The following is a 17,508-nucleotide window of genomic DNA, read 5'->3' as shown; positions in this document are numbered from 1 at the left end:
AGTGCCAGAGGGTCCCCTTTTCTCCACACCCTCTCCAGCATTTATTGTTTGTAGATTTTTTGACGATGTCCATTCTGGCCAGTGTGAGGTCATTAGGGTCAAGCACAGTGTATGGGATGGGACAAGAAACCCAGTTCCTGAGATGGTCCTGCACTCTTCTCCAACTCTTCTCTTCCCAGGCTCCCAAATTCTCATGCAGATGTTTATTCAAATAACTGCTAAGGGCTCAGAAGTTGAATAGTTGTCAGACCTGCCCAGGCATTTCTGGATCACTACAGTGGACACAATATGGACTCAAGCCACATATCACTCTAAGGCTGTTTCTTGCAAGAAAAAAAAACATTTGGACTAAAGTAACCTCCCAGGTTTGTATATCACATATTAATAAAAAATATTTTTGCTAAAATGTTTATTTTAGAAATACGCAACGTCCTATTAGTTCCACCATGATGTAATAGGAACTCTTTAGTTATAAGAGGACTACTGAACCACTTCTTTCAAGACAAGGAAGTTTGTCATGAAATTCACAGAACCTGTATATTGATTATATTCCCTGTGCTGTCCATTATATCCTTAAAACTTATTTTTTTTATACTTAGTAGTTTGTACCTTTTAAACCCCTTCATCTATTTTGCCCCCTCCCCCACCCATTCCCCTCTGGTAACCAATAATTTGTTCTCTGTATCTGTGAGTCTATTTCTGTTTTGTTACATCTGTTTGTTTTATTTTTTTTAGATTCCACATATAAGTGAAAATATACAGTATTTGTTTTTCTCTGTCTTATTTTACTAAGCATAACACTCTCCAGGTTTTATATATATGTATACATATATTTATACATATATATATAAAATCCTGTCCTACAAAGAGAAACCCATATTTTTAGCTCACATCAGAAACTTAAATATCTACCACATATTAGATCACAAAGAAAGAGGAAAAAAAGGGCTTCCCTGGTGGTGCAGTGGTTGAGAGTCCGCCTACCAATGCAGGGGACACGGGTTTGTGCCCCGGTCTGGGAAGATCCCACATGCCACGGAGCGGCTGGGCCTGTGAGCCATGGCCGCTGAGCCTGCGCTCCACAACGGGAGAGGCCACAACAGTGAGAGGCCCGTGTACCGCCAAAAAAAAAAAGAAAGAGGAAAAAAGAAAACATACACACACAAACATATATCTACATATATGTGCATATATATATGTGTGTTAAGTATCTGTGAATATATATATATATATATATATATATATATACAGTCAATCATGCTTGTTATCTTTCAACCAATAGTTGAAAAATTGTTAAGAAAAATTTTAAATAATACTAATTGCAGGGCTTCCCTGGTGGCGCAGTGGTTGAGAGTCCGCCTGCCGATGCAGGGGACACGGGTTCGTGCCCCGGTCTGGGAGGATCCCACATGCCGCGGAGCGGCTGGGCCCGTGAGCCATGGCCGCTGAGCCTGCGCGTCCGGAGCCTGTCCTCCGCAACGGGAGAGGCCACAACAGTGAGAGGCCCGCGTAACGCATAAAAAAAAAAAAAAAAAAAAAAAAAAAAAATAATACTAATTGCAGTAATGACAAACAAAAAACAATAGAATTTTTTCGATACACTGACCACATCAAATCAAACGTGAATTATACCCACGTAAAATTTTATCTTTGTTCTGGCATGTTCCTAGAAACTTAAGTGGGAGCCAAATAAATAAGTAAACAATATTTTATCATCACAAGTAAGGTCAAGGAAAGGTTAACAAAAAGAAAGAAATAATCATGACAGTTCAATATATCTCAAACACTTCTTTAGAAAGCACCAAGATTTTCTTAGCATATAAGTTATAGATTTTATTATCATAAACATTTTTAGATAAGTATATAGTTACTGAGTTATAGTTTTTTACTTTTAATCTTAGAGATCAAACTTCATTAGAATTTGGCTTAATAACTCACTTTTTTATATTCTACTTCAATAAACGAATGTAAAATGAGTCAAGTAAAAGTCAAATCAAGCCTCATTTTACCAGCTATCCAAAAGCTGTACATCAGAAATACAAACTGACCTTACTAAACAACAACTACAAAAATTTTCAAGTTCCACTAAATGCATTTTAAATAAATGTATGCTTAAATCTAAATAATTTATCAGTATAGCATAATACAGTCTAGAAATTAATACCAGATAAATCTATGTTTCTCCACATTATTTTAATGACTTTATTGACCTGTGGGGAATGGGGGAAAATGTTTTTTTGTTTGAATTGTTTCTGAAATCAAAACTGACACAATTAGGTTTGCCTAACTGATGTTGGTAAGGTAGCTGGTAATAAAGTAGATCCACTTTATTAAACTGACCTCATTAACTTGTTTTTTGTCCAGATGGAACACTTGACCAGAACTTGTAGAGGCAATTTCTTCATAGACTCTATATCCAATATGGCCCCTGTCATCACAATCTCCAGTGAGCACAAATACCACCTATGATTTTTGAAAAAAGAAGATAGTTTAAAGGGTTCTCAGAAATCAATATATACTTATTGAGCACTTACTATGTATTTACATACTACCAAGCAAGTGGAAGATATATAGATATAGATATGCATTCTACTGGTTCTAAGCCTGAACTCAAGAGGCCTTGGGTATTTCCACTTGCTCTCTAGTGTTTCTGCATTGGTCATGAGAAGAACATGCCTAAACTAGCTTCCTGGTCTCAGAAAGAGGCTGAGAAACCTGAAAGGCAGAGCCAAGTCACCCCAAGATCACCTAGATAAGCCAAACCCAAACTATGCCCAGATACACAAGTGAGCAAGCATAGTCTAGCAAAACTGAAACCTGCAAACATGTGAGAAATAAATGATTATTGTTTTAAGTCACTGAAAGAACAGCTTGTTATGCAGCAATAGCTAACTGATACAATGAGTAACTGACTCAGACAAGATTCCACACAGGAGGCGATATTTGAAATACAGGCCTTTTCTGTCAGGGCTATGTTTTTGTCAGTTATAAGGATAAGATGGTAACGAGCATCTTAATTAAACCCTAATCATTTCTTCTCCATATTATGAAACAAGGCATTCATATGCTATATACAAATATCACATATCCATTTAACATGTTTAGATTAAATGACACATACATATTGGAGTCCATATATATGGATCAATAGTTGTAATTATTGACATCTGTCACACATAGTATAGTCAGGGAGGGGAGGCAATCTCTTGTATTTCTTACAGCTGTGTTCAGATGGAAAATTCAGTGGTGGGGAGTTGATTCCTACTCACTTGTGACTGTTTCTGTTGGATAAGCTGCAGCACCTCATGGGTGAGCCGATAATCCTTGGACCGTGCATCAGTGAAAACATAGATGAAAGAACCAGGAAGAGAAATTTCCAAGGCAGTTTTTATAGCTCCAATACTCATTTCTGGACAATCACCACCACCCTGTTGAGGAGCAGTGAGAAAAAAGTCAATTATTTCATTAGCAGAAAAGAGATACCTTAGTTATTATTACAAGTTGCTGTAGGAGCTCTAGAACTGAGCGGTTGTCTTCACTTTTATTTTCTGTCAGTTTGCCACTGGATTAACCACTTTGGTTACAAGGAGATGGAAAAGATATAAAGTGATGCAGAGTTAGAAAAACCTGTACTTATGCATAAATTAAAAATTCACCCATATGATCCGACAATCCCACTCCTAGGCACATATCCAAAGAAAACCATAATTCAAAAAGATACATGCACCCCGATGTTCACTGCACCACTATTTACAACAGTCAAGACATGGAAGCAACCTAAATGTCCATCGACAGATGAATGGATAAAGAAGACGTGGTGTGTATGTATATACAATGGAATATTAACCGTAAAAAAGAATGAAATAATGCCATTTGCAGCGACATGGATCGAACTCGAGATTATCTAAGTAAAGATTATCTAACTCGAGATTATCTAAGTACACTTTGCTGTACACCTGAAACTAACACGACATTGTAAATCAACTGTATTTCAATAAAAATAAGTAAATAAACTAAACTTAAAAGAGTCAGGAAAAGAAAAAAAATAATAAAAATTCACCAAAAATACAGAAAATAATAGAAATTGTTATATGCTTTTTAACTAATATTGATTGACTCCCACTCTCACACATGACTATTTTATACATTCCCTCTTTTCTTATCCCTTCTCACTCTTATTTGATGACTTTTCTTCTATTGTACTGAGAAGATAGAAGCAATCAGAAGAGAACTTTCGTAAACTCCCACACCGACACCTATTAACGTCCAGCAAAAGCAGGCACATGCCCTGCCTTCATGGTGAAGGAATCATTTACACTCACAGCTTAGGCTAACTTCTCACCTGGGCCTAGTCAAGGACATGGCTCCTATGGCTGTCCCTTCTCCCCACTCCATTGTCAAACATTCTGTCTTTACTGGATCATTCCCACCAGCAAACACACACACTGGTTCATCTCCTATACCCAAGTTTCTGCCCAAATGTGACTTATCAGAGAAGCCTTCCGTGACCACCTTATGTAAAATACACCCCCTCTGTCACTCTTTTCACTCTGCTTCATTATTACTATTAACACATGATCTCTGTGTTTTATTTTGTACTCAATTAGGCTCAATATACCTTCCTAAACAAAAATAGCCCTCACCCTAAGAGGAATTCTTGTCACACTTATTTCCTTCCAACACATGTGTATTGATAGATAAAACTGTGAGCATGCTGTAATTACCATTTTATACATTATATTTTAAATTTAGAGCTATATCCTGCTTATGTTATCATGTCATCAATGTTCTTCAAAATCACAGGTTTTAATGATTGTATAATATTCTGTCTACATCCCATAATTTAGTCAGGCATTTCTCTATTGTTAAATATTAATTCTCTTTCAAATTTTCCTGTTATAAATAAATAAAAATCTATTATTAATATGCTTATATTTATAATATATATAATATATTACAGTATTTTTTTTCCTTATTAGCAGATGTCAATAACTACAGGGCCAAGGAAATGGACTTTTAACCAATATGTTTTGAGCAATGAATAACTGCTAAACACCCTGCAAGGATTTAGGTACACAAAGATGAATAAGCCAAAGTATCTTGTCCTTAAGGAACTCATGCCTAGAAAAGACAATCAAATAAAAAAGCAGGGCAGCTTGGGATCCTGGGGGGCCTTGTGGTTCCACAGTCCACTAGAACCCAGTGAGTAAGAGCTCTTTCTCAAAAAGAAAATAATTACTTGATGAAAGGGATAAGGTTTTACCTTTAAACTCTGAAGATTCTACTTGATTATCCTATTGGGGCTTTCCCTAGGCTCCAAACAATCTCTGATTCTGATACAGATACCCTGAGCACCACAGATCTAATCAGGGTCATAAGAACCAAGCACTAGAATTGTTTACACTTTAGCCTGGACCACCTGAAGAATCTTTTCTTGCACTGGATGCCACTCAGTACTTACAGCCTTTAAACATCATTTATTCAATGAGTTGGAACTGAGCACCAACTGTTACAAATTACTTCTAAAGTTGAGACACCCATTAAATATTATGCCACTTTCTTAATAGTAGAGGGCTGGACACTGCAGTAACTTTCGAGAAGATAACAGTTATCGACTCCCAGAAATTTTATTGAGTTAGCAGTTCCTTCTATTTTTTCAGTAAATATCTCCTATCCTCTTTTACTTATGTGCATTTTCACAGGATCTAGCTTAACAGATAATACTGTTCTCAAAAACTTGTATACTTGTATCCTCAGACTGTACTCATCTCCCAAATTCCAATTTTCTATTTACAAGTGCTTGTTAGACATCTACTCCTAGACGTTTTACAGGTGTCTACAATTCAGTGCATCTACTATGGAACTCACTGTATTTTCCCCAACCATATCTTCCCTATTTTTGTTAATGGTACCATCTGCCTAGATGTTCAGTTCAAATCCTGAGTCATCTTTGACTCCTCCCTCTTTCTTCACCTAATCAGTGGTCAAACCATTTTCCTTCTACACCCATCATGAATCTGTCCCCTCCCTTCCTCTTTACTTCCTACAATTCACTCTTCTTATCATTAATTTTATTATAAGTATAGCCTCCTATCTCATCTGCTCTTCCTACCACCAAACTTTATACTTCCTGAAGTAAAGAGCTGTCTATATCACATTCCTAGTTAAAATCTTTCACTAACCACTGTGTTGGATCAAATTATCTTTCTGGCTTTCTATCTCCTGATGCTCCCTCTTCAAAAATTGCTTCCTTGGTAATTAGACTTGGTGATCATTGTGAAATGTACAGAAATATTGAATTAATACGTTGTGTAACAGGAACTGTGTTGTAGGTCAATAATACTTCGAAAACAAACTCACAGAAAAAGAAATCAGATTTTGGTTACCAGAGGCAAAGGGAGGGGGAATTAGCTGAAGGCAGTCAAAACGTACAAACTTCCAGTTAACAGTAAGGGAAGTACTAGGGATGCAATGTACTACATGATAAAATATAGTGAACACTGCTGTGTGTTATATATGAAGGTGGTTAAGAGAGTAAACTTTAAGAGTTCTCATCACAGGGGAAAATTTTTATTCTATTTCTTTGATTTTATATCTATATCGGATGATGACTGCTTACTAAACTTACTGCAATAATCATTTCATGATGTATGTAAGTCAAATCATCATGCTGTACACCTTAAACTTAATACGGTGATGTATGTCAATTATATTTCAATAAAACTCGAAGAAAAAAATTGCTTCCTTTAATCTGAGGCTATTTCCTGTTCTGTAACTATGCCCCTTGCTTCACATCTTAATTCCTTTAGTACTTTCATTCAAGTAATCTTTCTACTGCTGCATCTCCACCATCAAACATTCCTTACCGATGTATGCATGTCTAAAATCTCCCATTTTCTGTAAGCTATTTGATGGCAGGAACTGTGTGCTAAATCCTTGAGAACTCAGTTCATAGCATTTGCTGACATACAGTAATTATTGAGTAAATATTTGTCAAACTGAATTATTTTTCTTCCAAGGTTGAGATAATATGCCTTCCCCTCTTTAAAACGTTCTCTTTTCTCCCATTCAGATATACTTCCTCACTCTTCAGATGTACTCTAATTTGCTTTATTCTTTAATAATGAAACATATTTTCCTTGGCATAACAGTTATTTGGAGGGATTACCGTGTGCAGCAAATGCCCCTGAGTGAGCATTTGTGGGCTAGGAAAGTGGGAAATAGCTACTGGGCACATTGGTAACTTTAGTATGTTGGATAGGAATAATTGTTACTTGTAGCCAACTCTGTATATCTGTAATGAATACTCTGGACTGCTCAAAAATGTATTAGATTCCTACTGTATTTTCAGAAGCTTAAGCAAAAAACAATTTCTCACCTGCACTTGACATTGTGCACCTGAGTGGAATCACAATATAAGTTATCTACTCCACAGCATTTGTTAAATGGCCAAGTACACAATAATGCTCTGTGGTAAATAACTCTCTGGAGAGATGAATTGCGTTTTGCTCATTGTCACCTAGTATCAAGGGGCTAGGAGAAGTCATCTGTCTGTGGGCCAAAAATCAGAACAGCTAAGTCATCTTCAGAGATATTTGTTAGGAATGGCAAGAATGATAAATCTTGTCCAGTTACTGAGTGGAGAACAATCTTTGAGCCACTTGACTTGCATTCAAATTTACTCTAAGAGAACTTCGGGATGCTCATCCCTCAACATCACCCAGGAGTAGACTCTAAAGACCACTAGAATCCTTGGAAGTTTGCCTATCTCATTGTACATGTAGGTTCTTGAAAAGAAAAATAAGTTTCTTTTTTCCAAAAGAAGTTAACATATAATGTTATAGCCTTATAAAGGTCCCTCTCTGATACTTGAGTTTAATTTTCTCATCATTTTAAATCATAAATAACCATTAAAATGATCTATAAAGGGAAGACTTCAGATATGTGCTATCTACTATAGTAGCCACTAACTAGCCCAATGTGGCTACAGAACACTTGAAATAAGATTAGTGGAACTGAGGAACTGAATGTTTTATTTTATTTTAAAATTTAAATTTGAAAACTGAAGTACTGATTTTTATCCTGATGACATGTTAAATTGATAATATTTTAGATATAATGGGTTAGATTATTTAAATTAATTTCAACTGTTTTTTAAGATTACATATGTGGCTCACATTCTACTTTTATTGGACAGCACTGCTTTAGAATGATGTTTGGTTTAGTTATGTAGGCTTCATTCTAGACTATTATTTGTAAAGCTGTTGATTTGATCTAAAAGTCTTCCGTGAACTTTGCTTCCTGGAAGAAGTTATTAGAAACAAAAATTCAAGTTGTTTTAATTTACTAAGGTTTAGGAATCAAGCTAAAATCTACTCCAAAAATCTATAAATCACTTACTTTGTTTAAATATACACACACACACAGAGTTTATAATAAAGTTTTTATATATTTACATAAACATATAAAATATCTTAGAAACTTAACTCACAGGTTGGCTAATAGTGTTTCCCAAATCATTAACTGATCTTCTGATCATTAAATTTAGCTAAAAGGTAAATTTGTCAGAACAGGACTGAGAACCACTGTCAAAATGTCCACGCTCATAAATAAGCCTAACAAAGTCGGACACTTTAGGTTAATTTGGGTCAAACTCATGTACAGATTATAAAATTAGTGCAATGGGATTGTGACTGAAATTATAAAAACAAACTGTTTTAAGTGTTTAGTTCCAAACTTAAAAAAAAAAAAGTAGTCCTTTAAAAGTCTTAACATTTTCTGTTTTGACCTGAATACCAAATGGAAAAGTAAAATAATATTCTATAAAACACCTATGATGAAGAAATTTAGAATAGATGAACGTGAATCTATGAAAAGTCTCATTTATTTAACTGATACTTTGTTGGTGATGACACTCTACTTGTATTAACTCAATGGATATCAATTGTGCACCAAGCACTGAGACGGTATTGTCACACATGCTCCGCTATTTACGCTTTACATCAATTGATGGGGGAGGTATCACTTTTAGCATATTTTATTGACAGAGCACTAAATCTTGAAAACCCCTTTCCCAGGATCACACAACCAGTATGTGAAAGAGCAGGGATTAGGAACTCAATTCTGCCTGGCGTCACACAAACAGCAGTGTGGCATTTTATTTCATCTACTTCTGTGGCTGCAAGCAGCTTGTCAGGGACAATGTAAAAGCAGCAGAAGAAAGATTCTCCTTCTTCTGGATGCCCACAGAATATTGTTCATTCTATTATAGCATTTGCTGACTTGTACGTATAACTTATGTGCTTCCTCCCACTAGATCACTGTTCCTTGGGGAACTTAGTAAGTGTTCCATTGTTGTTTGATGAATGAATGGGTAAATGAATGAATAGTGGGTAAATGGGTGAATGAGACTGTGCAAAGCAATCCTGACACAATCTAGACACACTTGCTGTATTAAGTCTTAGCTTTGCTCAAGCCTGGACCATCTCATTTCAAGTAGCAAAATTCCAGAGCTAAGTCTCCTGAAAATACAAGTGCCAAAAGTTGTTCTTTAAGTAAGCAATACATATATGAATATATATGTGTGTGTGTGTGCATGTGAGTGTATATATATAAAACTAACTCCCCCCATGTCTTCCCTCTCCCCCTCCTCCCTCTTCTTCCCTCTTATCTCTCTCTCTCTTTCTCCCTCCCCACCTCCCTCCCCCCACCCCACATCATGAGGTCAATTTTTATATTTAACAGAAAACAAACACAGCAATGTATATGCATCCCCCGAAACCACATCAACCTGCACAGATACATGAAAATGAAAGCTGTGAGGGAGATAAAGTTGCATAATGCATTGAATTGCATAATTCCCTAAAGGTATATAAGAAGGGCCTGACTTTCTTAAGAGTTTTTATTTGAATTCTGAAATATAACTAATTTGTATCAGTAGTTTCATTCATCATTTTGTCTTTATAATTCTACTGATTGTGACAACTTACCAAGTTGCCAAAGACACTTCAGATAGAAAAAAATGTTTACAAAAAAACAGATGTGCCCTTTCACAGGAAACACTGCTCTTGAAATTAAAGGGGAAAAAATGGTAACCTCAGAATTACAGTGATAATTATGTTCAGAAAATAAATTCCTGTCAACAAGATTAAATAAGAATGAATAGAAATGCTATCAGTCAAGGGAGTAATAAAACAGATTACCATGCTGTCTTTTCTAAATACAAGACAGTGTGGGAGCGGTACTGGAAGAAACTGAACCTTTAAACCCTGAGAGGAGTTGGAGAAAAATGAGGTCTCTGTCCAAAACCTAATGGGAAAACACTCATCAAAAAAGGGATCAGAGAAGGAAGAAGGCTAATCTCAAAGCAGGCCCTTGCCATGCCTTATTATTTCTCTTCCAACCCATTTCAATTCTTCTATTCTCATCAGCCATTTTCAATGAATTAGTGTTTATACCAGTTGTTTTCCAGTTACGCCTAACTCTAAGCCATCAAAAAATGAAACGTTTTTGGTAGGCTCATGCCTGAGTCCAAAAGAATGTCTATTGGCATTACAATATTTACCCTTATTCTAACATGACTACAACCTACTAAGCCTAGTTTCAGAGTCAAACTGTATTTTCCTTTCACATGGAACACCCATTGTTTTGGATGTCTTATTTGCATAATTTTCCCTTTACATATAAAATTTAGAAATGAAACTCAGTTGCAAGCTGCACAAAAGTTTACAACCCTCAGTTCTCTTTCTAAAAATACAGCTGTGCGATTCTATAACCCAGAAAACAGAATGTACATGTGGAAACCATTAAATTACATTGAATTTAATTAAAAGTTGCTCACAATCAAGTATAAAGTAAATCAAAATGACTGTAGAATCCTAATGCATCAGTGACATTTGGTATTCATCACTTGTAGAAAATACAGCAGTGATGTACTGAGGGACAGAATATTTCAGAGTCCAAACTTCAAATCTCCATAATCAAAAAAAGAAAATGATGCATCCCAGGCAGTCCACCATGCTGCCCTTTACTAGTCTGAAGAAGGTGGAATACAAATCAAGGCATTAAAGAACTGCTGATCTCGATTCCAGGAACATTAAAGGTTAACAATGACAACCCTTTCCAGGCTTTCAGGTTATCACCTGTCAGTAGTAGGAGTCTAATGCTTCAGAAATTGATCTTTCCAGTTATTGGAACTTATTTTATGTTGAGCCTTACAAGGATATTCAGTTCACTTCCATTTAAATAATCATAAAGAAGAGACTATGTACCAGACGCTCAATATCTTGATTAATACATCAGAAAATAATGTGCCTTTATACCTTAAAATATTTCAAAAGCTTCATAATTTACATGAATTATAATAGACCATGGTCCTTTCGAGAGGGAAACAGCGTGGAAGCAACCAAGCATAACAAAAACACCACCGAATAGCTTCTCGTGATCAGGAGACATATAGAAGTGTGCAGGGTTAACTCTAGGCAAAAATGGGAAACTGCAAAATGATATCTTGGAATTCTCAGTAACCACTTCAGTAATTCTCCTCTTCTCTGCTACTTAGAGAATTCCCTCCTCCTTCAAGGATTCCGTACCTTTTTATTGGGACCTTTTCTTTTCCCATCAAATTAAGACACTGGCTTGGTCTCTGGTTGGAAAGGACTCCTGGTCTCCAAATATCTCTTTGAGAGAGATTCAAATGTCTCTCTTGCTTGCTCAGTGAGAAGGAGCCAGAAGAGGGCAGGGGCATGGTCTAAGGAGGCCCTTGTAGCCAATCATCATTTGCTTATTCAAGGACTAGGCATTCACCCTGCTTGCACTTCCTCTGGGAAGGCTTTCTTTCTCCCTGTCTTCTCTCTGCTATGACCCTTTCTCTACCTTTCCTCTGTACTACCTCAGACTCTACCTGCCCACTTTCTCTTCCTTTCTGTTCCAACATTCACGTATGGAATTTACATGCTTTCCAGCACATCTGGCATAATCTTTGTTACTAATTGAAGAAGCTGTAATGTTGTGATTCTTTTTATGTAAAGTGATAAAAATACATTTATATTATGTAGGCTATAATAGGTCTTGACAAAAAAAATTAATAGAATGTATTTTTACTAATAAAATCATTATAATTTGTGAATGTTACATTTATATAGAAGTTGGAGATAGATACGTGTTTTTTTTTTTAGAACAAGTAAGTAGTCATTAAACAAAATTGGTGAACTAAGATCTAGGTCATCTCAAAGGAGGAGACTAATACATAGAGAGAGTAGATAAATGAGGAGTTTTTAAAATCAACATGAATAAAGAAGAATGGAGACCCGGTTCAAAGTTTGCATAAGGAAACCTGAGGGACTTAGCTGGTGACTGGACCAGTATTCAATAATGGGATATTCCTGCCCAAGAAAGCCTGTATCAGCCTTGAACATCAACAGAGGCTCCCAGATATTGCTCCACAGGAGCCCCAGGTATCATCTGCTGAGGAAGGCCAGTGCTATCAAATCTCTAACTGATGCCAGTTCATGCCTGGGGTACTGATAAGTTTCTGGAAGGGATCCGAACATCTGAAGGGATAACTGAACAAATACTACTCAAAGTCAATACCAAAACCAAGACTCTACTAGTCTTCTTGAGACTTTTTCAAGGCCTAAGAAGAAAAATAGATGGCTTCTTGAGAACTGCTTCAGATCAATTTGGATTGAGAAGAAACTCTTTAATTTCCCTTAAAGAAACTCTTTAATTTTCCATTTTGTTGAAAGTGAGGTTTATAGGTTTTTTCTAGGAGTCATGGCTTTAGATCAAGAAATATTCTCCCAAGAAAAACATTTTGACCTCCATCCTCACCATCACCTAAAACCTGACAAAATCAGGTATAGTACTTATTGCGGGGAACAGAGCAATCCCTTGATTGACTTAATACCATGAATGGAATAAATCCAGGCATCATAGGTCAAAGGAGTCCTCTTCCTAAATGTTATTCTGTCACATATATTTGCAATATTTACTCCACATTGACTTATGTATGTACCCTTAAGAACATCCCCACACATCCACACTTTGAAAAGAAAATCAAGAAATGTCCCATCATAATCCACACCCACCCCATTCTAAATATCTGTATTCTGCTTTGAAAAAGCAATGCAACGGTCAGGATACCCTTCTATACTCTTTGTCCTTCGAAGTGCACACAAAAGATCATTAAGAAATCAGCCAACTATTTGCTTCTGGATAGGGATACCAGGATGGATAGCTAGAAAGGAGCCAATCATTCCCAGTGCCCTCCAGTTACTTATCTTAGTTCCCATCCCTCACTTCCTGGGGGTATAGGATTGTTTGTCCTTCTAGTAGAAAACTCCAGCAGCAAACTGAAGTTTGAATAGATGCTTCATTCAGGCACCAAGAAATTTCAACAATAAAAATAATCAAAACCGCCTACAAATACAACTGCAGTATAAACACTACCTTTCAATCTCTTAAAATGCATCTTGTTCTCGAGTCTCTCCAAGGTGACTGTGAGGTTACACTTAAATAAGCTTAGCACGCTAAGTAGCAAGAACACATGCTGAGCAAAGGGAGTCATTTTCAGTTTACAGTTACCATTCTCATTGGCCGCTCAGTAACTTTAGGTGAGCCGATAACCCAAAGTGACTGGAGGTAGAAGAGGAAGTCGAAATCTTTAAGAAAGAAATTTGTTTCATTGAGGATGAGACCAGCCCTAGACCTACATCTGTCTTTAATTCTCTACTTTCCTACTTTGAAGTAAAATACAAAGAGAAATTATATAAATAAACGTGAATTTGATTAGCTTAATAAGGTTACTTAAACCAATCTTTAGAAGAAAAGTAGCAAAGTGAAAAAGGACACTGGCTTTGACATTAAATACCTCCACTTTTGAGACTAACCTCGCTCCTTGCCAGTTTGGTGACCTGAGGAAGACATTGCCTAAGATCTCAAAGCTTGAGTCTCCTCATTTGCAAAAAGGAAGATTAATATTTGTGTAGGTTTGAAATGAGAGGATGACTTTAAAATACATGCAAAATCTTTCACAAGGCACAAGTTCCATATTTGTTCATTTATGGTATAATTATTTGGTGATTATTTCTGCTAAAAGAACCTCGGAGTACTAGAGATAGTAGTAGTAATAGCAGTAACAATAGCTAACATCGATCAAGTCCTTATTTTGGGTCAGATGCTGGTTCTACTACTCTTGTAGCTTTCACACGTATTATGAATTGTATGTATTGGACTCTATCTCACTTTCTTCCCTAAATTAAATACATGCCATTCCTCCTGTAAAAGTGTGTATATGTATATGCTGATATATATGCATTTGTAAGTTAAATGCATATTTGTAAGTCAAATGCATATTAAGAAAACTTAAATGGAAATGAAAACTGCTTTCTTCAGTTGAATCATGTCCAATACCAAACATGAAAATGACATCTCTTACAGCTCTACATTATATTTATCCTAACATATAATCCTTTCCCTTTTCTTGTTCTAGTCAATTTTACTTTCTTAATTTTTTTGGTTATATATCAGTTTTGTTTTTTAAATTCATATAGAAGACTTCTATAAATATAGAAATAAAAATAAAAAGGACACTTTTGCACAGTAGCGTGATTTAGAATACTTGAAATTAAATAAAATGTATACTGAATAGACATCATAAATCAACATTATCCTCTATTTTAACAGTCTTTGCCTATCTGGCCACAGTTTTTCATATTCTCTGTTGGCAGTTAATTCTAACATCAACTGTTCTTATACTACAGCAGAACATTTTTTCCCCTTAACATCAGTTTGTCTATTTATTCTTCTGTTTCAGTTAAAGAATGACAATAATTGGACCTTACCCTAATCTTCATAACTCTATCTTGTTGCTATGTCATGATGCTGTTCTACATATTTTTACTCTTATTCTTGCTTTAATTAAGGTCAATTTTGTCAAAACACTTCTCAAAGAAAAACTAAATTATGTGTGAAATTTTTCAGGTCTGGGGATCAACCATCTATATGAAAAAATTATAATTCCATTACTGTAGAAATATCTTCCTTCTCTACACTTCAAATGTTTGACTAATATGCTTTTTGTTCTTTAAAATGTTTGGATAAAAGGCTTGAAAGCATATCATTGCCAATACCATTTTCTAAAAATCAACAAGCTTTATAGTTTCTTACAAAGACTGTGACCTGAGGCAGGCCTTCGCACTGCACATTCACAAGGATATTAATTCCCAAAGCTCTGTGTGATTTGAATACCATTGCTGTCATTTGTCTTCCCTTCTTTTCCCCAGAGAGAAAGCTCAGATACTTTTCAAGTTACTTCTCTGCATTCCAGATGAAAGAAGATGAAGGAAAACGAAATTAATGTTATAAACTTAATGATTTAAGTTTAGTGATTTTTGTTACGTTTTTCTTGGAAATTTTTAAATTGCTTTTCCCCAAGTTAATTCCATATCTCTACAGGAAAAATAGCTGAACCTAGTAAAAAGTTAATGGGCAATTATTTAATTTACTTCCAACTGAATTTACTTTTCTTGTTTTCAAAACAAAGTATGAAAGGAGTATTTTTAAAGTTTTCTTTTTTAGGAAATCCAAGTTAATTTTAACAAGATAGCAATCCTTGTTGCTCTTTATACCAGTGATTTGGGGGGAGTTACTAAAAATGGTAGAAGGGCAACTGAAGAAGTGTCTGGAAATTATACACACACACACAATTTAGTATTATTCTAAAATTTTATGAAATTTGTAAATTTTAGTTTCACAGAGTGATTTATGAAATAAAATATTCTCTACGAAACACTGAAGAGAAAACAAAATATATTCTTTAGGTTAGATGTTAAGCGATAATATAGCCTAGTGTCTTGTCATATTTGACCCTTACTTGGTGACATTTTTTGCCATTGATTAAAAAAGGAATAATTCACTAGAAACTTTGAAAGTAAAAACACTTCCGTGGTATTCCCAATGCCTATAACAATGCCCGATTTTGAATGAAGAGAAAAAGTAAATATTTGATTTCTTCCCTGGCTGGTTGTTCTAATTAAGCATCCCCTTGGATCCTAAGACAATTTAAAATTAAATTCCATAAGATGCAGCCAATAGAGGAAATCTCCAGAGAAATGGACACCAGCTTTCATTCCAGGGGAGAAAGAAAGATTATTTTCTTGAACAGAGATGTTATATGACCCTATAGAGTGTCTGTATCAAGTTCAATTCCAGAGCTTGGCTGGGAGAGAGAATCAATGGAGTATGATTAAGAATCACAAGCCTTCACCCTGGAGACAAATGGAGCAAGGAGGATAAGGGTACTCCCTGAAGATCCGTCAGAACAAAAGAAGGGGAGAGGCAGGAAATCAGGAAGTGCCAGCGCCAGGTCTCATTGAGAATGTAGGCATTTTCATTCTGGCCAGATTTCCAAGAATATATCCCAGCTGAATTCTTTTTCGCAGAGAAAAAAAATGAATACAGTAAATCTCTTCCTAACATTCTATCAGCTAGAAATCTCCATTACTTGGCCCTTCTGAATCTTTATATAATGAAAACTGATGATTAGGTTTTTAAGTATCCTTTGTACCATCAAAGTAAAGTTTGTATTATATTTGATATAGTTTAACTGTTAAATATACATTTTTAAAAGAAGCCACCCATGTATGACATTCATTTATAGCTATTTAAGTCCACTCTACTTCAGACACTTGTTCATCCCACAGTGGACCAGAGGCTCAATGAGAGCTACGAGGCTCTTGCCCTCAGGAGCTCATGATAAAATACCAGAACATAAAAAGTTTAAACCATTAGGGCAGTACAATTTCTAATTCCTATGATCCATGTACAGGATAGAAATTTTTCTGTAAAATTTTTTTTCAAAGAATGTGGACATCCAAAGCAGCAAAGAAGTTGCTATATCAAGGGATAGAAAAGTAAATTGTCAGTAAGTATCAAGATAATGACTGAAAAAGAGTGACATGGTATAAGAGAAAGGAAATGGAGGATTAATGAAAAAGATTATCAGAAGAAATTGAATAAAAGAGAAAAACAGTCAAGGGATAACTATATACACCTATTTAGATATTTATGAAACATAACCCAATTTAGTATGCAATTTAAAAATAAAGACAGTCACAATAAAAGAATCACGATGGAATACATATTTGGAATGCCAAACTTCTGAGTTTTTTCATCCTATGCCCCAATTATGCTCATACCGTATATAGTTCCAAATCAAGTCATGCACCCTACAGTGAACCAATAAAGTATTAAACTTCAAACTCTAATTTGGACTCTGTTAATTTGTACATAATGGTTCGTTTGTTCGTTTGTTCATTCATTCTTGCATTCATCAAAAATTCAGCACATTCTACATGCCAGGCATTTTACTAAGGGATTCACTGATGAGCTAAATCAGACATAGTTCTTCACTGTGAAATGCCAACTAGTTTGTGATGGAGAGAGGCAGTGAGATATGACCGAGCCTGGAGGATAGGGCAGGATTTTCTGAGGAAGTGGTATTCCAGA

At 35.6% G+C, this 17,508-nt stretch overlaps 1 protein-coding gene across 1 annotated transcript in view; it reads right to left on the bottom strand.

Moving 5' to 3' along the window:
- The window catches only part of HMCN1 (hemicentin 1), a 521,707-nt gene that overhangs the window by 391,438 nt on the left and 112,761 nt on the right, over window positions 1-17,508 (bottom strand). Inside the window, exons 3-4 of the mRNA XM_032606174.1 lie at window positions 3,270-3,428; window positions 2,341-2,463 (exon numbers count right to left, since the gene is read on the bottom strand). Coding sequence (XP_032462065.1) covers window positions 2,341-2,463; window positions 3,270-3,428 — 282 coding nt within the window. The remainder of the gene's footprint in view (window positions 1-2,340; window positions 2,464-3,269; window positions 3,429-17,508) is intronic.

Source organism: Phocoena sinus, chromosome 1 (genome assembly GCF_008692025.1).
Source record: "Phocoena sinus isolate mPhoSin1 chromosome 1, mPhoSin1.pri, whole genome shotgun sequence".
In the NCBI taxonomy this organism is placed as follows: domain Eukaryota; kingdom Metazoa; phylum Chordata; class Mammalia; order Artiodactyla; family Phocoenidae; genus Phocoena; species Phocoena sinus.
Note: the sequence above shows the minus strand (reverse complement) of the source record. Positions and strands in the feature narration are given on the sequence as shown.